Here is a 22604-nt window from a genome sequence, read left to right as displayed (position 1 = left end):
AATTCAGGGGTAACATTTTCAAGGCAATGTTACCTCAAAAACTTTTTGAAAGTTTGCAGAGTAGAAACTAAACAATTTTTCTCCTATCTTTATTGGAAACCACTTTAAAACTATAAAACTTTTAATGCAGATTAGGATATTAGTGAATATATGAACACACTGAAATTATTTATCAGATGACAAAATCCTGTGACTGCTTCCGTAATCCTGCCTGGTTTTTTATTGACCATTTCATAGATACCCAAACTTCTGCCTCTATGCAGTAGACACTGTAAACTGAGAAATGAGAGCAGTTTTAATATTAGCTAACCTTCAATGTACTTGGAAGGCAGATTTTAACATTTTAAGAAACCAAATAAAATTCAATTTCAAGTAACCACCTCACCAGCAACCTATTTTTCCAAGCTTTATTAAAGCTTTAATGTGAGGAAGTAAAAATAGTCCAAGTTTATTATCATAAGAAACAATTTCCTGGCGTAAGATTTCAATAATGTTTTTTTAGGATGTTTGGAAAGATGTTTAGGACCAGAAGTAAGCCATGAGCACTGCCAGGTGTGACCCTAAACCAAAACAAAACAAAGCAAGAATCTATTCAGGGCCAACGAGCTTGTCCAGGGGTTAAGGTGTTGGCCTTACACACCTCTGGCCCTGGTTCAATCCCCAGTAGTACAAATGTTCCCGAGAAATGCCAGGAGTAATCGGTGAGCACAGAGCCTGGAGCAACTTCTGAGGACGGCTGAGTATGACTGAACACTGCCCCCCCCCGCCAAAATGTGATGCTATTCAACTTTTTAGTTGTGAAATAAATAAGAATTGATATTATTTCCATGAGAATAATCAAACCCTTTATACCACTATTTTTAACTAAATCACTAAAGAGAATTACAAATGTGTACTTAAATGTCATTCCCAAAACATTTGTTTTTTCAATGTACAACAAAACTATTACTCTTCTGTTGTATGTCTGTTCACTACTGTTTTGCTTTTGTTTTTACCTGGGTAGGACTGATAGGAGGTGGTGGAGCTCTGCGTTTTTTTGGAGTTCCACTTCTTTCTGAGTTTATTTTACAGACTTGGTCATGCTGAAAGTTATCACAGTTCAAAGAATGGAGGTGGGTTAGTTAGGTTAGTATAGTTCGAGCAAATAGCTTTTATAAACAAATGGAAAAAAAAATAACAGTTCATGCATTTCTTACTTTATCAAGATTTGAAATTAGCTCTCAATATAAAAATAAGTAGTATGCATGCCCCAACTTTTCTTCTAGCAGCCCGTGTTTTAATAGCAAGAAAATAAAAAACACCAGATTAAGTTGATATGGAGAAATGGGAGAGTCGGAGGATTAAGAGCTTTCAATAACAATTTAGAACCAGACTGTATTCACAATCTAGTTTCCAACTTCATGCAAAGCAGTGGTTATTTCCCAAACTTTGCTTAAATTCCTTTCCTTTAAAAAATATGAACATGGGACCGGGGAAGGCAGAACCTTATTTATGAAGGTTAGGTAGAAATAAGTAACACAATTAATCAAAAATATATTCATTATTGAATATTTGTTATGATATTTTTAAGGGATTTTGATGTGTAAGTAAATAAATGGAACAATCAAACATGTATCATGTTAATAAAGTAAAGAAAACTTTTTCCTTTTAGGATAAACTATAAAATGAAAGGGCAAACTTCTAATCCTACCTATGTAACACAATTAACATTTTCAAAAAGCCCAAATTAAAATATAATGGAAAGGTAAATCTCTTATTTTCATCAAATATCTAACATTTCAGGAATGTGGTTATACAGTGCATATGGTATTATAAGTATTCAAAATACCATTACTGAATTTCAGATATTTAAATCATATTTTCACACCAATAGAAAATATTAGTACATCCCAGAAAAAGATACATATAAGTCACATGCTTTTGAAATAGAGTAAGTCACTAAAAAACAATTATCATCTTAATAAAAATCCTAAAGACATTTCATTTCTTAAGTATCTTCAACATAGCCTTTTCACTTTTCTAGCAGACCAGTGTTTTAATCAGAAAGTTTTCAAAATGCAACAAAGATTAAAAAAAAATCCCTTCCCCCAAAGATAAATACCTGCTTTGGTTTGGTTGGTGTCTTTAAATCTAGAGGAGAAAGCAGGGAAAAAAATAACTATAAAAAGCATCATAACTCATATCCATTCTCATATTTACTTTGGTTGGGGGAATACACACAGCCATACATGTGTACAAGTATGTACACAAGCATATACACATACAACACATCACACTTCATTTTTCTTCAAGAATGTGTTTAAAATCATAATGAAATAAATAATATCACGCAAATTCCTTCATCCTTTGGGGAAAGAGGAGTGGATAAACTTAAAACAACAATGGCTGTTTTCTTTCACATACCAGCATCCTGAGAGATTTTTGATAATAGAAGGCTTTGAATTCCTGCATTCTCTGAGAGTCTGGAATAATGTAAGGCATTGTGTCCGAGAGAGTCTGTCAGGGTGAGGTCTGCACCCTTCTTAATTAAGGCGTCCACAATGTTAGAGTTGCCGATTTCACAAGCCAGCATAAGGGCGGTTCTAAAGAGAAAATGAGACATCAAACTAGTACTAATAAAATGAGGAAAACTCTTTCATTGGGACCTCATTCCAACTATCTTATAAAAAGGGAAGATTAAACCTTTACTACACTTAATCTTCTAGGGAATTCAAAATGGAATGCTATCAAGATAAAATGAGGTAGTTACTTTTGAACACTTTAGACGAAATGAAAACATTGAACCATATTATATCCAATAACACAGCCCTCATCTTCTATAATATAAATACAATGGAATTTAATACAGCCAGCACAAATAATGCCCTCCACTTTGATCTGTTTTAAGTGTCCATGCATTGCTAAGATTATTCTCCAAGCTGAGGGAGAAGGCAGCTGGGATAGAGAATGGATCACTAAGTCAGTGATGGTTGGAGGGATCACTCGGGATGGGAGATGTGTGCTGACAGTAGACGACAGGCCAAACATGATAACCACTCAGTATCTGTATTGCAAACCATAATGCCCCAACGTAGAGAGAAAGAAGGAAACTGCCATAGAGGCAGGGTATGGGTTGGGTGGGGGTGGGGATACTGGGGACAATGGTGGTGGAAAATGTACACTGATGGAGGGATGGCTGTTCGATTACTATGTGACTGAAACATGAAAGCTTTGGTTGCTCAATTTAAAGAAAAAGAGATTATTCTCCCAAAGCAGCAAATGTGTTTATCTTGATGAAAGTCAAAAGACATGACTTATTCAACTTTAACATTTAATAATCTCATCACAGACTCAGTCAGCAATAAACGTGCCAAGAGTTTGGGGGGAAGTTTCAAAACTCAAGACAGATTCTTCAGTATCAAAATAATGCAAAAGATTTTTAAAAATAAAGCAATTAAGCTACTCCAAGGGTTAAGGCACTAGCCTTGCATGCAGCTGAATCTGGTTCACTCTCTGATACTGCATATGTTCGCCCAGCAAAGCCAGGAATGACCCCTGAGCACAGAACCAGGGGTAGCTCCTGAACACTGCTGCCTGGTATGAACCAAAACTCCCTCCAACCCCACAAAAAACTGTAAAGAAATTAAAAGTTTTCTGTAACAAAGGATCGAATATCAGTGATCACTTGAAAAACTCTTGGAGCGTGGACATCACAGAAATCACGATTATTAATTCTGTGGTACCTTCCATTCTTATCCCTGGAATTGACATCTGCTCCGTGATCCAGGAGAAACCGACAGACCTCACTGTGGCCATTCTGTACTGCAAGAAGCAATGGTATATTTCCATCCTAGGAGACAAATTCAGATTAAGGCTTTTACTCAGGCACAGAATGCCTGAATTTGTAATGATTCCTGTTCCTCCTTTTTTATATTTTAGGGAAACAAAAACATTAAAAAATTATTTAAACAAGTTTAAAATAATGTGAGGGGAGAGAAAGAAAAAGAACCAAGTGTTCAAGAACCATGGACTTCTGCAGGCATTCCTGAATTATTCTGCTGGTGCTATGTTTGACCTGCCATGAAAATCTACTCCCAGAGGACCACCAGTCCATCTTAGTACGACTCTCTGGGAATTTCCTCAGGATTCTCCACCTCTTGAGCTGCTTATTCCCTTGTCACTCGGTCTGGTGATTAATATGTTAACAACAAATATCAAAGGCTTGAAGCAAGGCTACTATGTCTAAAAAGGGCTGATGGTCTTGGAGAAATAAAGGACTCATTCCAGTTGGCATCAGTAGGTCCCAGTGTATTCTAGAAGCTTTATCTGAGTGATCTTCACATATCCTGCCACTTCATTTTCAGAAATTTCACTCTTCTTGAATCATTCTAGGTATCAAAACACGAAAGAACTAAGATGGTGCCCCTTACTGATGTAGGACTTAAGGAAAAACTGATTCTGTTAATGTTACGACAATTAAAAATTGTTTCAGAAAAACAAAAAGATAGAGGCCTGCTTCACACATAGAATATGAAAGGTAGATTAGGAATTTAAATATTGCAATACGAAACAAATGAAAAATAATAGAATATTCAAGTGAGTGCTTTCATGGTCTTCTTGAGGAAGAAGACTCAAATGAAATGATACAAACCATCAAGAGAAGAATTTACTCCTTCCCTGAACATGACCCATAAAAGGAGTTGGCGGTAATTTTTTTTAAATGAAAGTATTCAAATAGGCAAAGAAAAAAGACCAAAAATTTCCCATTATTTCAACATAGGGATTTTTATAGTTGCTACTTAATGACAGTGTCTACTCTTCTTTGATCTTAGCCAAAAGGCCGAGAAGCAATATAGAGTCTACTCTTAAAGTAGATTTTTAGCCATATTTCTGAAATATTTTCTCTGGAAAGTTATAAAGTTTTCTATACGTTTTATACCTAGTTATTAACCACAGTAACATTATCAATAATAAAAATATTATTATTCAATTAGGAGCTTAAATCGCATCCCAGGTGATTTAACAGTCAGGGAGTGAGAATTTATTTGTACATTTTCAATACTCACTGTATATTATCCTTATCAGGAATAAGTGCCTGTCAATTTCAATGATATAGCAGGAAATCTATCACTGTAGACATATATTGTTTGTAAACTAGCCCAGCAAGGTTAAAATAAGCTAGAAGTGGTCCTCAAAGTTGGAAAATCCTGACCAGGGGTACTTAAGGTGAAACAAGATGAAGGCTAGAGAGAGAGAGAGCACAGCTGGCCCTGCATGCACCCAACCCTGGTTTGATCCCTGGCAGCAATATGGTCCCGGAGCATCTCTAGGATTGATCCCAGTCACAGTCAGGAGTGGCCCCTGAGCACCACTGGCTATGTTTCCACTAAATGGGAAAAGTAGAGCAGGAGATATGACTCAAGGGGCTGAGTACATGCCTTGTGTTCTGTGGGGCATGGGTTCCATCTCCCCTAACACTGCTAGGAGAGAGGCCCCAAGTCCTGAGCTGGGAGGAGCCTCCTGGACACTGCTGAAAGCCTGAACACTAGTAGGTGTGAGCTCAAAACAAAAAAATAAGTAGTAAAAGGAAAAGAAAAATGAGAAGGTAAAAGAACTTCATTTAGACTTACTTCTGGAGATTAAGAAAGTCAATCTTACTAATATTTAGGGTGATGGTGGATGGCATGTAGATTCATCGAAACAAGCACACATTGTAGGCAGTGCATACTACAAAAGGGTGTGGCTGACAGTTTCAGGAGCGGGGAGCATTAAGATTTAAGTACCAGGAGGTTTACTCCTTGGCTTAGAGGCCAGCTAGGGGAAAAGGCAGCTCAGACAGAGAAGGGAGCACCAAATAAAGGGTGTTGGGAGAATCCTTCCAGGATGGGAGATGCATGCTGTAAGTAGACTACAGACCGAACATGATTGCCACTCAATGCCTCTTTTGCAAACCACAGCACCCAAAAGGAGAGAGAGAACAAAAGGGAATGCCCTGCCACAGAGGCAGGGTGGGATGGGGGGGAGGGGATCATTGTATAACTGAAATCCAAGCACAAAAATTTGTAAGTCTACAACTGTACCTCATGGTGTTTCTACTAATAAAAATTAAAAAAAAAGTTAAGGGCATTTTGCAAAAGAGGATTCAATGAAAGGCAAAGGAATTTTGCCACAGATTTCGGTCTAAAGACTCAGTGACCCTTAAAAGTAGCCCTGGGTGCTCTTAAGCCAGCATCAGTCTTTCACCTCTTGTGGCCTCCCAGTACTTACCAAGTCCTTGAGGTTGATGGGGCTTTTGTGCTCACAGAGAACCTGCACTGCTTGCAGGCAGCCCTGCACAGCTAAGGGGAGGAAAGACAAAGAGTAAGTGACAAAACTGCTCTCACACCTGGGACACCCAACATACCCTGTAAGGAAACTACCCCAGTCGGCCCTTCTGAATTCTTTCAGTCTAGTTGCAAGAAGATGGTGCTCGGAAGCTTCTTTCCAAGGTATTATTTTAACTTACTGCTGAGTTTTGCAGGTGGGTATGGGTGTTGGAAGGTTGTGCTGTTGCCTTTAAGCCTGTGTTTATTTCAGCTTTTCATAAGATTTGGATTTTTCTACAACTAGCTCAAAACTTAGAAATGGAGTAGTCTCAGAGTTCAGTGTGCAATGTCTTGCCACATGAAGCATGACTGATAGTAAAAACATGGATGAATAAAACAAATTGATGCTCCTTTGGCTCTCCAAATCACAAACTGGAATCAGACCTTACCTGCAGTTTACAAATATTTATGACTATCTCTTTCATTTAAACAAGAACATTAAAGTACGAGAACCATGGTCATTTTCACTGGTAGTTGGGCAGGCAGCTGAAGACATAATTCCTCAGTTAGAATCCATGAATTTTGCAAATATTTAGGTTAACTGAGTGGAATGGAGATGTTTAGGTCATGAGAGGTCAGCAAAGTGTGCCAGGAATAACATGCCACATTAATGGATTGAATGAAAATAAAGCAAAAAGTTAACACTTTAAATTTTATTCATTTACTTATTTGTTTTTATAAGGCCACACCCAGAGTGCTCAGGGGGCTTATTCCTGGCACCTTACTGCTATATTATCTTTCCAGCCCCAAACATAACATTTTAAATTAATTTATTATATTTTAAAAGGCTGAAAGTTCAATTTTTTGAAATCGGGGTTCTATGATTTACGATACTGTTAACTGTGGTTTCTCACGTGCATTAATTTTAAAGTAACTTTCCCCCCCCCAAATAGCAGAATAAAATAAGAATGAAATAAGAGAACGGACATTACCTGCATAATGTAAAGCTGTTTTCCCAGAGTTGTCAGTACTTTCAGCTGGACATTTTGACTACAAGACAAAAATAAATGCATATTAAGAGAACTCAGTTTTTTTCTCCCTCCTGCTCCCACCAGGGATGATGTTACTTATTAAGAAGGGTCAGGGCATGAACAGGCCCGGCTCCCTGCTTCTGCAACGCCAGCTCCGGGAAGGAGAACTCAAATCCAGGGCAGGAGAGCTACTGGGCCGCTGTTCCCACCACCCTCCCTTCCACTCCTTCCCTCAGCACCCGCTGCCCTGGGTCATCCCCACCAGCTAACAAACCAGTTCTTGCCTTACCCATGTTGATGGCACCTCTCCCCCTTTTCCTGCCCGTATTCTCTGTCCCCTTCACAAAACCAGCTTTCTCTGAAGAATCCCCTAAGGTCCCTATCTTCTCGCCTTTCCAACACTCCTGAGCCCATCGCAGTGGAGCGTCACCTTCCATACACCACGAAGATGGCCTGGGTCAAGGTCACCAGTGACTTCATGTTTCCATCCTGGACAATCACCTCTGTCCTGTCTTAGCAACCTCTCACCTGCTGTCCACTGCCTTTTCCAGCACTCCGTCCTCAGCTCCCTGGGCCAGACCAGGCCTGGCTGATCCTCCCGCCCTGCCCATGCCTCAGAGCATCTCTGGGCCCTCAGTTCTCTTCCTCCAGAATCTCATCTGCATCCACAACTAAATGTGAATAACTGCCAACGTATCTTAACATAACAACAGGCGAAGTCTATTTAGTCACTCTGTACCAGCACAGCACAGACTGTGTTAAGGCTCCTTATGAGCCTCCGAGAATGTCTACTGCCCCCATGTTTTTCATGAAACTGAGCCACAATGAAGTCAATAATTTGCTCAGGTCACAAATTAAGTATCAGGCTCCGGTGTCCGACCCAGGCAGTCTGCAGCAGAGTCGGTATTCTTGTCCCTGCATGGCATATGTCCTCTGTTGGCCAGACTTGACTTTAATTTCATTTCAACAGCCTCATCAGCACCTAGTGACGTATTCGATATGCCAAACACAGCAGCAACAAGTCTCACAATGGAGATGTTACTGGGCCCGCTTGAGAAAATTGATGAACAATGGGAGGACAGTGACAGTGACAGTGACATCAGCACCTAAATCATGTGGAGTGAAACCACTGGGTTCCCCTCCGAATCTGGCGTCACAACCCACCCCCAATGTGAGAAGTCAGTCACCTCTGATCTCGCTCCCTCTTCTGGCGTTTCATCTTCGACCACATCCTGTCGACTCTGGGCTCATCTGCCTTCTCCTTGTCTGCCACTATCACCATATCTCAGGGAGGCCAGCAGCTTCTTGCCTGGCAGCTCTGAGGGCCTCCTGGGGATTGCCCTGGTACTGACTTTCCTCCCTCTCACTGAGAGATATTTCCATGTGGTCACTCTGGACTCAAAAGCCCTTCACTCCACAGCTCCAGGCAAAACTGATGAACAAAATCCAAGGCCTGCATCTGGACTTCTCTCCTCATTCCCTTACGTACCATGCCCACTCGTCGGCTCTTCTCCTCTCTTGTGACTTGTGATTCAGACTGTTCAAAAGCGTTTGCCTGAGCTTTTTTGCACCACTGAGTTCTCAGTTTATTTTTTTATTTATTTTTTGCTTTTTGGGTCACACCCCGCAATGCACAGGGGCTACTCCTGGCTCTGCACTCAGGAATCACCCCTAGCAGTGCTCCAGAGACCATATGGGATGCTGGGAATCGAACCTGGGTCAGCCGCATGCAAGGCAAAAGCCCTACCTGCTGTAATAGTGCTCCAGCCCGAGTTCTCAGGTCAAATACCAGCTCTGTCCCCAGGCCTTCCCTGAACAGTCGCCCTCATTGATCTCCCACAGTCCCCCGAGTGTCCTTAGGTGTGCAGCATGGACCAGGTGCTGGTGGGCTTCTTTCCAAGCTGCACCAGGGCTAGAACTTCCGGGGACTCTTACCTTTACTGCCTGACTCAGTGCATGGGCACAGCATGGATAAGGGAAAGCTGTGACAAGGAGTCACTATAAAAGGTGTAGGGCTGGGGCTGGAGGAATAGCATAGCAGGTAGGGCATTTGCCTTGCACACGGCCGACCCGGGTTCGATTCCCAGCATCCAAGATGGTCTCCCAGTACCGCGAGGAGTAACTTCTGAGTGCAGAGCCAGGAGTAGCCCCTGTGCAATGCTGGGTGTGACCCAAAAAGAAAAAAAAAGGTACAGGACTAGTGGGAGATTATAGGGGTCACATCCCAAGAGAATAAGGGTTCCCAAAAGAGAGGTGAAGTGACCAGAGGCCTGAGGAAAGAACCCCCTTTGGAGACAGAGATGGCTCAAGCGTCAAAATCTCTTCAGAAAGAAAAACAGCATACAGACGATTCGCATGGTGAAGTAGGCGAGAGCAGGTAAAGGAAAGAGTGGAGCCGTGCCTCTCTGGTCCTTGCCTGAGAAGAATGGGGATCAAGTCACGACTTATCATGCGCTGGCCTAATTTTAGAACCACACAAGGAACTGCTTAAAGGCTTCAAAGATCCCAGAGAAAAACCAACCATTTGCATAGTCAGATATAAAGTTACAATTCAAGGCTAGAATATCTGGTCTTGCCCCATGAGGATTTCCAGCTTGACAGGTTCATTCTTCCCTAAAATCAGAGTCAGATGCAAAGTATGGATCCCCACAGCAGAACAGGAATGGAGATTTAAAACGCAAATATGTTTGTTTTGGAAAAGAGCAGCGAAAACAGGAAGGTAGGTGATGGGGCAAATCAATGATCCTCACTTTTCTGGAGTGGACAGTCTGAGAAGAGACAGGGGGAAAAAGCTCCACCTTGGCTGAGGAGATGCTTCAAGGGCTGAAGTGCATGTGGGAACTGAGTCTGGGGGAACCCTGAAACTATATGGTCTCCCAAGGAGGCCAGATGTGACCTTCCCACCCTACGGGGGAAAAAAATTCTAATTTAATTGTCTTTCGTGAGAAACCTCATAAAAAATAAAAACAATCATCACAGCTGCTGATCTATTTTTTCTTGAATTTCACTTCGAAGATCCCTTCCAGTTAATGCGTTCCTGGCATTGGTGGTCATTTGCATCATGTAATGCAAGACAAGAAACTGGGAGATCACCAGAACAGAACAAGCTGAAGAATGTGACCGCACTGCTGCATTAGAATTGCAAAGACAAATGAAAACAAATGCTAGGCCCAACCTGGCCTCTCCACCGAGAACCAAGAACCTCCTGTTCTCCAAACACGTGTTTTACTGTGCTCTGTTGATCCTGAAAACAGTCAGCTTGCATGCTGACTGAACTGTATGGGCTGTTACTGGGCACTCAGTAAATATTCCTCTTTAAAGATTCACAGGAGTCATCACCTTTAGCGATCGTTTAGAATCGTCCTGCCAAGGTCATCAAACCACGGAATTGGCTTAAAATTAGAAAGATGAGTAAAATGATGAACTGAAGCAAAACACTAAGCCACATACAAAGGAAATCAGGGCCAAAATCTGGCTTCTCACATAGAGCTCTATTCTGACTAGTGACTAAAGGAGAACTTCAGGGTGCAGGCTCCCCAGTGGCATGGAACAAACACCATTTTTTGGGGTTTGTTTTTAACTATTTTAAGAGCACAAGCCCTGCGGAAGGAAAGATGCTGAATAAAGGCGAGAGCAAGGCTCCATCAGAGCAGCAGGAAGACATTCTAAAGACCAATTAGAAGCTCCCTCCCCACGAGGAGAGTGACACGGAAAGAAGCTCCTCGGGTGATCAGTTCAATAAAGAATGTACCTTGAGGGGATGGAGCTATAGCACAGCGGGTAGGGCATTTGCCTTGCACACTGCTAACCTGGGTTTGATTCCCAGCCTCCCATATGGTCCCCCGAGCACCGCCAGGAGTAATTCCTGAGCGCAGAGCCAGGAGCAACCCCTGTGCAATGCTGCGTGTGAACCAAAGAGAGAGAGAGATAAAAAAAATGCACCTCGACAGTTCGGAAGAGCTCAACAGACTGAGCACTTACTCCACATGCGGGAGACCCAGGTTTGATTTCAGGCACTGCATGGTCCCCTGAAGCACTGAGCCTCAAGTAGCCTCCAAGCCCTACCAGGTATAGTCCCCAAACCAAAACAAGTAAATAAATTATCTATCTATCTCTATCTATCTATCTATCTATCTATCTATCTATCTATCTATCTATATCTGTCACTGTCACTGTCCTCCCGTTGTTGATCAATTTTCTCGAGCGGGCCCAGTAACATCTCCAGTGTGAGACTTTGTTGTTACTGTGTTTGGCATATCGAATACGTCACAGGTAGCTTGCCAGGCTTTGCTGTGCAGGCGAGATACTCTCGGTAGCTTGCCGGGCTCACATAGGAGCATGTAGGATGCTTGCCTCGCATATGGCTAACCAGAGTTTAATTTCTGGAACTCCATGTGGCTCCCTGAGCCAGCCAGGAGTGATCCGGCAGAGCCAGGATTCAGCCCTGAGCAGGAATTAAAGAAAGCAAACCATAATTAAGCTTGTTAGAAATTCAAGGCTCAGGGACAGTGTTGAAAGAGACAGTGTGTATATGTAGGTGTGTGTGCGTGTGTGCGTGTGTGTGCGTGTGTGTGTGTGTGTGTGTGGTTAGGGAGTAAGGAAGAAGAGAGAAAAGAGGAAAGAAGAGAGAAGTGAGAGTGAAGGGAGGGAGGGAGAAAACTGTATTCTGACTTCTCACAGACAAAATTACTTACAAATTTAAAAAAAAAAGTGACACATTTACAGTGTTTGCTTGCTGCTATTTTACCTGAAGGAGCTTCTTGACGCATTCGTGGTGGCTGTTCTTGGCTGCGAGGTGCAAAGCACTGTGTCCTAAATGGATGAAAGAAAACACAAGAAGGGGAGAGGTCATGCCTTGAAAATCTCATTCTTATCTCTGTAATGAAGACAACTATGAGGAAACAATCTGCTCCCAACAAAGACGGAATTGTTTCTTGAGAGAATAAGTCCTGGATTTCTTATCTGGAACCTATGTTGTGACAGAAGTGGGGAGAACCCCAAGTGAACGCCTGCTGCCTGCATGGCATCCAGGGTCCCCCTCCAACTGCTCTCTCTGGGCTGGTCTTCCGGTGAATGCACTTGGGATAGGTTCCATGGAAGTTGCGCTTAGGGCCTTCATGGTTTGCTCCAGGGTCTAGCCAGGGTGCAGCAACCACTGCAGGCAGCCAGCCTCAGGTCAGGGAAGCTCACAAAAGCTGACTCAGAGCAGCAGAAGCACCACCCTGCATGTCAGGCCTGACCTCTGACCTCCCATCCGCTCTCCTCAAATGGACCCCAGCCCCAGACAGAGAAATGACCTGGACTTCTCAGACAGTCCAAGTTCTTTTGAAAAGAGCTGCTTGAGCAATGATATGTCAGGCATTTCTGCATTTCTGAATGTTTTTATCATCATGTCAGATCCCAGTTCACCTGGAAAACACCTTATTCCACCCCCCTGCCAAACACTCTCATTTTTCTTGTGGGGGCCACATTGGTGGTGCCAGGCACAGTGGTCCTTGCATTTGCACCTTTTATACTCTATTGAGCCACTTCCCTCACACAACCATGTAGACTCTGAGGCCTACATCTTCCAGGTAATTTCTTTAAGGAAACTGCAAATAGCCAACCTCCACTTGGAGACATGCTTTAAGCAACGTGTCTCAGTATCAGAGCTCTCGGTATTTGAAGATGGGCTGAGGATGTTGCTGGGGGCAGGGGTGGGGATGGGGGGAGGGTTCAATGGGGCTATGTGCATGGTTGAAGTTAAACAGCACCTCTGACCTCTGTCCATCTGATGTCCCATTGGGACAGCCAGAAAGACGACCAGACATTGGCAGCTGTGCTCAATAAGCCATCACACCATTGAGAATCACTGGCTTAGAGGAATAATTCTCATATGGTGGCCGTCCAGTTTTCAAATACGATTTCTCTTTTCTGAATGACTCCTTCAGACAACTTGGAAATCTGTTAAAGACCTGAGCCTCCTATGGAGTTGTATTTTCTATGGCTGGAAAATAACACTAGAGGGTTTTAGGCCCAGGGTGAAGTGCGTACGAACGAGCATGTAGAAGGTCAAAAGAGCAGATTCCTTTTCTGAGATCAGATGTGCTGAGAAAATTAAGGGCACACACACACACACAGAGGAGTTGTCTGTGGAGGTGAAGCAATGGAAAGCAGAAACCCAACTCTCTACCTCCTGTCCAACAGGGCCGTGCAAGAGGTTAGGGAAGAAGGCCCTGGGGAGTGTGACGACAGAGCTCTGTGCTCCCTCTTCCCCTTGTTCTACTGAGACCTGCTCCCTCCAGGAAGACTGTGAGCAAGGAGTTGGAGCCCAGTGACACCAGGTAGTTGTAAGGCTCTCGTGGGCTAACCTGACCCTCAGCATTTTGGGGGACACCACCACTCTGAATTTTATACGAATGCCTCACAGACGAACTTCTGGAATCCACCCTGATTCTAAGCATTGTTTATATCATGTATGACTGCATTAACTTTGTGCTGTGGACAAAGAATGCACTCCCCCCTGCCCGGCCAGCTTTTTCCCTCTTTTGTTACTGGGTTCTCTCTTTGTGTGCTTTCAAGAAATCCCGAGAAAGCCGTGTGTGCCTCCTTGAGACCAAACTAAAACAAAAAGTCAAGGGCCGGCGTGCTGACCTCACTGCTAAAATTGGTCGGCGGAGGGGAAGTGCCTGGCAGATCCGAGACATTGTCAACTCCTGGAATGTTTGGACAAGGCTCTCGACTGTGAGCGCGACGGATTCCACTCATTGCACTCAGCACTGGAAACAAATGCACGGGCAGTTCCCACAGGCCAGCCCCCAGAAACATGCGGCCAGCCCACCCATCCTTGAGCCTTCGTGTCCCCCTCCAGAGCTGCGTGGTGGAGGCAGGACTCTCCCCGTGAGTGGGTTGGAGGCAGGGCCCATGCTGGGGCGGCCAGGTCGTCCTACCCAGGGCTTCACAGAGCTTGTGCACACCAGGTGTGTGGGGCTCAACTCACAGGGTGGTATGCGGTTGCGAAATGAACACTAAAGAGTTTCGGGGGTGGGGGTGGGGTGTAGGAATGAGTCTGGCAGCAAACTACTTTTCAAAGGCATAATCTACAACTTACTATAAAATGAGTTTCCTTGAGGTCGAACTATGCCAGGTAAAGATCTAGAAGGACATGTAATAAAAAGATATTTTCTCCCTGTAAGAGTAGAAGCACTGCAGAGTTCTATGTTCCTCGCATTGTTGACAATCTGAATGGATTACAGTACATTATTTTCTCCTATTGTACAAAAGGGACAGGAGGCAGCTATGGAACTACCTCCATTCCTGTCAAATTTTATTTATACATCTGTGTCTTCTGATTTGGGGGGCACACCTGCTAGTGCATGGGGGCTACTTGCCATTTCAATGCTCTGGAGTCACTCCTGGCAATGCTCGGGGGGTTATGTGGCACCAGGAAGCAAACCCAGGGCTCCTACATGCAAAACCTACATTCCAGCCCACTGACCCCTCTTGCCCCTGGCTCTCAGACCAGCTTCATAACATCAAATTCAGAAATATAGCTGTATTGGGGCTTCTGCCCCCGCGCCTGGGTGTTCCTTCCCGGGGCCCCTTGGAGGGGAGCGGGTTGAGCTTTCCTCCCCGCCCCGACCAGGGCTCCGGCAGCCGAAAGACCTCCAGGACCAGCCGCCACCATGCTGAGACCACTCTCCGCACACATGAAGGTACTGGCAGAGGGACAAAGCCACGCGGTTTCTGGGGCCGAGACCTCCAAGCCTACTCGAATTGGAGTCGAGCATCTTCCACCCAGATCCTCCAAATTCCAGTAGGCGGGGGTCACACCCACCACCTGGCCCCCTGGCGCCGTGTAATCCCATCAGTGGCCAAGACTCAGAGACTATAAAATCCAGATCCCGGACGAAAACAGTGCAGTCTTCTGCCCCCGCGCCTGGGTGTTCCTTCTTGGGGCCCCTTGGAGGGGAGCGGGTTGAGCTTTCCTCCCCGCCCCGACCAGGGCTCCGGCAGCCGAAGACCTCCAGGACCAGCCGCTACCATGCTGAGACCACTCTCCGCACACATGAAGGTACTGGCAGAGGGACAAAGCCACGTGGGTTCCGGGGCCGAGACCTCCAAGCCTACTTGAATTGGAGTCGAGCATCTTCCACCCAGATCCTCCAAATTCCAGTAGGCGGGGGTCACACCCACCACCTGGCCCCCTGTAATACCATCAGCGGTCAAGACTCAGAGACTATAAAATCCAGATTCCGGAACTGCGTGGCCGCATTTGCGGCCACGCAACATCTTATCAGAACTTTTTTTTTTTTATGACATCTTATTGTCTCATTCCTACTTTGGACAAACTTGCAGGCTATCAAATGTAGCCTGCCCACAGGGCAGAGTCTGGCAAACTCCCCGTGGCGTACCAAATATGCCAAATACCAGTAACAATGATGGGTCTCATTCTCCTAAAGAGCCTTGAATATAATCTCAGGGCTAGGATGAAAGAGACATTACTGGGGCCTGCTCGAGGCAATTGACGAATAACAGGGGCTTCCTTTTATTCTCTTGAAACTGGTTTTAGATTATGACTTCTTAGAGAAGAAACTCTGCCCAGAGGAATCCTCTGGCCATACCGGGGCTGTGGAGATTGCCCAAAGGAGCAGAGAATATGCTCCATGTGTGTGTGGCGCTAGACTTGATGCCAAGCAATGTCAGGGAGAGCAGTGACCCCAGTATCACTGAGCCCCGAACATCGAACCAGCAGGCCCGACACTGCCTGTGCAGGTATTGCAGGAAGTTTCTCTTGACTCCTGGGAGTACCTGGGAGACTGCCCCAATGCCCCTCACACCACTCCCAGAGGACACACCTCTTAGCAAGGGTGTGTTAACCAATCCTCCATCCTATGTATATGTGTGTGGTATGACTCTGACAATTGACTATAGAAACCAAGTAACAGAGTTTTGGAAAAGATCTACAACATAAATCTGTGTTTTTCCTCAAGGGAGTCACTGAAGGAAAGCATTCACTCTTCTAATGGTACCTACCACCATTGTACAAAGTGTTTTTGGAGCTTTCCACAGCACTCCTTAGGAAAACCACTGCAGTATTGCAACCATCCCTTATTTTTGCTTAAAATGGTCTTACCCATTTGACACGGAGTTTACCTCATTTGACTTTATGTGTCTCCTGGCTTGTCTCAGAACAACAACAACAAAAACCAAGAACTAACCTTTCAACATAAAAAAAGATCGCTAATCACTGAGAATATTCAAATTTTTAAAAAATGTGCTATAAACAATTCTGAAACCTAAGTTTTCCAACCATATTTTGAGCAATTATTATTGTAATGACTGATCCCCCTCTCCCAGATGATTATTCTGAGTGGAGGAGCAAAGTTTCTGTCGGGGAGGGAAAGGGAGTCATTATAAGTTCATAAAGAGCCAAGATAGGGCTGGAGCAATAGTACAATGGGTATGGCATTTGCCTTGCATGCAGCCAACCCGGGTTTGACCCCCTACATCCCATAGGATCTTCCAAGCACTGCCAGGAAAAAATCCTGAGTGGAGGGTCAGGAACAAGCCCTGAGCACTGTCAGGTGTGACCCAAAAAGGAAAAAAAAACCAATAAAAAGACTACAGAGATAGACTATTTCTTATTTCAGTAAAGACTAGCAAAAGTCAATGAAAAGGTAAAGATTTTCAAGTACAGTAGAGAAAAGAAAAGCCACAGTATTTATGTAGGTTCTTTGGTCTGGCCAATAGGGCAGATCCCCAGATTGGAGACCTCATAGGGTCTTTCCCATAGAACAATGTCCAAGAGAAGACCAGGGGCTGGGGAAGCCACACAGGGTTCAGGCACCCACTTAGCACACACTCGACCTAAGTTCCATCCTAATGCCATGTGACCATGTACTTTATTGGCCATCCATATGCCCTCTTGGAAGTATCTTTTGGGCTGTACTCAGAGAACCATAGGGGGGTGCCAGGAGCATCTCTAGGTCTAAGTCTGGGGGTTACTCCTAAGCATCACCAGCTGCAGTCTGAGGACTCTGAGCACTGCCAGGTGTGGCCCTCAGGGTCCTTGGCACTGTAGAGGCCTTGAAACACCACCTCCTCAGGCCCTCGCACTGAACTTCCAATCTAGTTCACTGAGATTCTCAGGGTGTGACTCTAGGGTCCTCTGAGCACTGGTTGGGAGGCCGGTCCCAAGAAAATGGAAAAGAATGCACTGTACCTATAGGCCACTTGCCTTCCTCAACATATGTCACCAACTGCCTTCACATCAGAATCACCCAGGGAGATATCCCCCCCTCACAAAAATACCAGTTGGCTAGCAACCTCCAGACAACGGAATCCGAGTCTTACAGGGAACAGCCTCAGCATATATGTGTGGGATGGTGTGGGGGCAAAGGGCGAAGTTGTTTATTTCTATATTTTTTCCTTCTCCTTCCCTTTTCCTCCCTTCGTCATCCCAGCTGAGCCCATCCTGCCTCCTTCCTGTTCCCATGAGACTCAGATGCACTGAAGTGGTGAGAGGCAAGAACTGCTGGCAACTGCTCGGGGAATCCTGGCTCTGAGTTCAGACCTCACTGAGACAGCTGGGGAAGTTAGTGCCTAAATCCTTCCTCTGTCACCTCACGCCATGCTCCATCAAAGCAAAAATCAGGGAACATTACTTGGTCTCTAAAATACAATCTTAGCAAGCAAGACATGAGGGAAAGATACGAAGATCGGGGAAAAGATAGAGAGAAACAGCCTGTAGCGGATAAATCACTGAGAACATGGAAACAAGCTTGTAAAGGCAGAGACAAATGAAGGAACTGTGTCGGAGCCTGCCACTGGAGGCCATTCCCTTTGCTCCTTCAGGCTTATCTGCAGATCACAAAGCACAAAGTTTCCACAATGACCATGAAGCACCCTGGGGAGACCACTCTCCTGCTGGTGTGCGATGTCAGAAATACCACATACCTGCAGAGTCCTGAGCTGCCACATCCACGCCATGTGTGATCATGACCCGAAGGCATTCCACATGTCCTTTGGCAGCCGCAAGATGAAATCTGGAAAAGAGGTAACACAAGCTCCTGAAGATTTCCACTCAGAGAGCTCCTTGCCCACATCTCCTGCCTCTGCTTGTATGCCCTTAGCTTGAGCGCCACAACCATTCAGCAAGCGATTACCACTGCCGACCTCATTCTAAAAATGAGGAGGAGGCTGTGAGGGGTCCATTTGCTCACAGACACTTATTAAATACTGAAAGCAGGAGCCAGAGCCGAGGTTTTCAATGATATCATTTGTGTCTTAAGACACAACAGTCAGGGATGGAGAGACAGTCCAGGGGTAAGGCATCTGCTTTCTATGTGGCTGACTCCAGTTGGAATTATGGCACCCCATATGGTTCTCTGAGTACAACCCGAAAGATACTTCCACCAAAAGGACATATGGATGGCGAATAAAGTATGTGAAAGTGTTCACTGTCACATATTATCAAGGAAATCCAAATCAAAACACAGTGAGGTATCATCTCAAGTCAGAGAGAATGGCATATATCAAGAGCACTGCACACAGCCAGTTGTTGGTGGGGATGTGGTCGAAAGCAGCCCTCATTCACTGTTGGTAGCAATTTGCCTAGTTCAGTCATTTTGAAAATAAATAAATAAATAAATGGACATTCCTCAAATAAGTACATCTAGAGCTCCCATATGACCCAACAAGTCTTCTTTTTGGCTTCTACCTCTCCCAAACAGAAAAAAAACACATTAATTTAACAAGTTATATGCATAGCTGTGTTCACTGCAATGCTTAGTACAATAGCCAGGATATGGAGTCCATCCAATGTCCAATGACAGATGATTAAAGTCTGTTGTAGTATACAGACATAATGCAATACTATGCAGCCATAAGACAAAAATCATGCAGTTTGTTGCATCCTGGATGGAACTGGAGGGAACTGTGTTAAGTGATGTAAGTCAGAGGGAGAAAGACAAATACCTACTGATCACTAATCTGAGATTTACAGAAAACAGACAGGGAATGAAAGGTATCAAATGATGGCAAACCCATGGCCCTGGATTAAAAGGAGATGTTGGGAATGGCGGCAAGAGGCTGGACTGGTCAAGTCTTGGACACTTCGGTGGTTTAGAGATGAACTAACATGTACATCAAAAGCATAAGAGTCAGAACTAGTTTAAACTTGCTGAAAAGTACACACCATGTTCAGATTGTTGAGACCTGCCATTGAAAGATGGTCCTATGTAAACATGACACCAATCACCCCTGCTCCACAGAAGTGAAGCAAGCAGGAAGGACAGGGAGGACATGCAGTTCCACTTGGGACCCAGGCCAAGAGGTTGAGAAGGCACCACATTTTAAGACAGTCTCCACCATGGAGCCTTCCTTCCTTTGTCATATTCCTGAGGAGAAAGGTAATGAGACTTCCAGATTTCCCGCCGTAAGCCTAGTTTAATGAGATGCCTTTAGGACTCTGTCACAGAGTCCCTTAGTATCTGGGCCTCTGAATCAATGCCCAGGCTATATTTTTTTTCATCTGGTACTGGCATTCAGGGTCACACCCAACTAGCAAAGGGAAGATTAAAGTCTGTTCAAACCTAAGTTACCTTGACTCGCTACTTTAGTCCTGAGAATGAGTCTGAGAGAAAGGCAGTCTAGCAAAACAGGATACTTCGCTTTCTTGTTGCAAATCAGCTCAAATTTAGTGATACAGCTTTGGGAAGTCATACAACCTCTATGTGCCTAAATTTTCTCTTCTGTAAGAGTGAAGACTGACTGAGGGTTTTTTTGGGAGGTGGGGGGAGTTGAGCTACACCTGGTGATGCTCAGGAGTTACTGCTGGCTCTGTCTCATGATTTCTCCTGGCAGTGTTTGGGGGATCCTATGGGATGCTGGGAATCAACCTGGGACAGCAACCCTTAAGGCAAGTGTCCTACCTGCTGTGCTATGGCTCCGCCCCCTGATGACATCTGATGTGTCCTCCATCTCTACATTCTAAGGTTGGCCACCTGCTCTGATGTCTCCAATTATTTCTGCATTGGAACAACTGTCTGTGTATAATGTTTCTTCATGTTAAAAATTTACTCAGAGAGAGAGAGAGAGAGAGAGAGAAAGAGAGAGAGAGAGAGAGAGAGAGAGAAGAAAAGTGTCTGCCATAGAGGCAGGCTGGTATGGAGAAGGGAAGCTGAGGATAGTGGTTGTGGGAAAAAGACACTGGTTGAGGGCCCTCCCAGGGTGGGAGAAGCATGCTAAAAGTAGTCGATAGACCAAACATGATTGCCACTCAAAGCCTCTCTTGCAAAACACAGTACCCAAAAGAAGAGAGAGAGAACAAGGGGGAATACCCTGCCACAGAGGCAGGATGGGACGGGGGGGGGGGAGGGGGGGATGAGGGTGGGGGGGATGCTGGGACCCATGGGGATGGATGACGGGCACTGGTGGATGTATGGGGACTTGATCATTGTATAACTGAATCCCAAGCACAAAATTTGTAAGCCTATAACTGTACCTCATGGTTTTTCACTAATAAAAAAAAAAAAGACACTGGTTGGAGCACTGTGAAGCCCAATCACGATCAACTTTGTATCTTACTTTTTTCTGAGTATCTCACAATGATTCAATCATAAAATTTTTTTAATTTACTGATTTTATGCTACACTGAAACTTCGATCAGGTGCAATGACTTGTTTAAATAAAATTCCACATTAAATACAGCTTAACCAAAAGAACCTTTGTAAAAGTCTACATGATAATACTTTTTATTTTAGCAAGAAATCTGCCACATGTGACTTCACTGTTTAAGCTTACCTTTAAGCAAATTGCTTCCTTTCACGTGATTCTTTGACACTAAACTGATATCAAGGCTACTAGTCTGCCTTCAGATTATTTAGTTCTAAAATATTCATCCTCTTTTCTTAATATCTATGTGCATGATTCTAAGCTGTCCATCCTGCTATCTCCCTCAGAGGAGAACAAATTCTGAACTATCTAGAAGAGAAAAGCCACATTTAGCCACATTTTAGGCTACACCAGGACTAATGATTAGCACATACAAATAATGGAATGATAAACATGAGTAAAAAGATATTTAACTTTTATTTGAAGCATGCATTTACAGCAAAGCACATATTTATTTGTTTAATGCTTTTTGGGTCACATCCGGCTATGCTCAGGAGTTAATCCTGTCTCTGCACTCAGGAATCATTCACAGATAAATAGAAACCACAGATACATAAGGACAAGTGAACTTGCTTATAATTTTACACTACTACATGTATTTTCACCAGTAAAATCATTCCTAGTTGAGATAATTCAATTCTTGCACCATTATTTCAAGGCATTTCTTTTTTTTTTTAAATTTTGTGATTTGGTCACACCCAGCAATGCTCAGAGGTCATTCCTGGCTCTGCACTTGGGAATTACCCCTGGTGGCGCTTGGGGGACTATATGGGATGCTGGGGACTAAACCCAAGTCAGCTGCGCACAAGGCAAACACCCTCCCCGCTAGACTATTCACTCTGGTCTCTCGAGGTATTCCTTTTTTTCTTTTTCTTTTTTTTTTTTTATTAGTGAAACACCATGAGGTACAGTTGTAGACTTACAAACTTTCATGCTTGGGTTTCAGTTATACAATGATCAAGTACCCATTCCTCCACCAGTGCCCATTCTCTACTACCAATGAATCCAGTAGCCCTCCCAGACCCCCAGTCCCCCCACCCTGCCCCACCTCTGGGGCAGGGCATTTCCTTTTGCTCTCTTTCCTTTAGGGTGTTGTGATTTGCAATAGAGGTATTGAGTGGCCATCGTGTTTGATCTATAGTCTACTTTCAGCACGCATCTTGCTTCCTGAGTGAGTCCTCCAAACACCCTTTACTTGGTGTTCCCTTCTCTATCTGAGCTGCCTTTACCCCCAGCATGTGTTGCCAGCTTCCAAACTGTGGAGCAGACCTCCTGGTACTTATCTCAACAACTATTCTTGGGTGTTCGTCTCCCATTCTGTTACTTTATATTCCCCAGATGAGTGCAGTCTTTTTATGTCTGTTCCTCACTTTCTGACTCATTTCACTTAGCATGATACTTCCATGTAGAACCACTTGTTTGCAAATTTCATGACTTCATTATTTCTAACAGCTGCATAGTATTCCATTGTGTATGGAAAACCAAAGTTTCTTTAGTCATCTGTTCTCAGGCACTTGGGTTTCTTACAGATTTTGGCTATTGTGAACAGTGCAGCAATGAACATACAAGTGCGGATCTCCTCAAGGTATTTCTTGACGAAGATTCTGGTTTCCTGGTATTCATCATGTATCAC

The 22604-nt window shown here is 44.2% G+C and overlaps 1 protein-coding gene across 4 annotated transcripts in view; it reads right to left on the bottom strand.

Annotated features, from left to right (window-relative positions):
• Positions 1-22604, bottom strand: part of RAI14 (retinoic acid induced 14) — a 143904-nt gene that overhangs the window by 17264 nt on the left and 104036 nt on the right. For 3 of the 4 annotated variants that reach the window (XM_056112118.1, XM_056112116.1, XM_056112117.1), the window contains 8 exons: positions 18254-18342; positions 12063-12127; positions 7277-7334; positions 6247-6317; positions 3723-3829; positions 2404-2582; positions 2102-2130; positions 996-1082 (listed from right to left, as the gene is read on the bottom strand). In XM_056112118.1, coding sequence (XP_055968093.1) covers positions 996-1082; positions 2102-2130; positions 2404-2582; positions 3723-3829; positions 6247-6317; positions 7277-7334; positions 12063-12127; positions 18254-18342 — 685 coding nt within the window. The remainder of the gene's footprint in view (positions 1-995; positions 1083-2101; positions 2131-2403; positions 2583-3722; positions 3830-6246; positions 6318-7276; positions 7335-12062; positions 12128-18253; positions 18343-22604) is intronic. The other variant, XM_056112119.1, reaches the window with a different exon arrangement.

This window comes from Sorex fumeus, unplaced genomic scaffold (assembly GCF_029834395.1).
Source record: "Sorex fumeus unplaced genomic scaffold, SorFum_2.1 ptg000015l, whole genome shotgun sequence".
Classification (NCBI taxonomy): Eukaryota; Metazoa; Chordata; class Mammalia; order Eulipotyphla; family Soricidae; genus Sorex; species Sorex fumeus.
The sequence above is the reverse complement of the archived record's forward strand: the minus strand, read 5'-3'. Positions and strand labels throughout refer to the sequence as shown.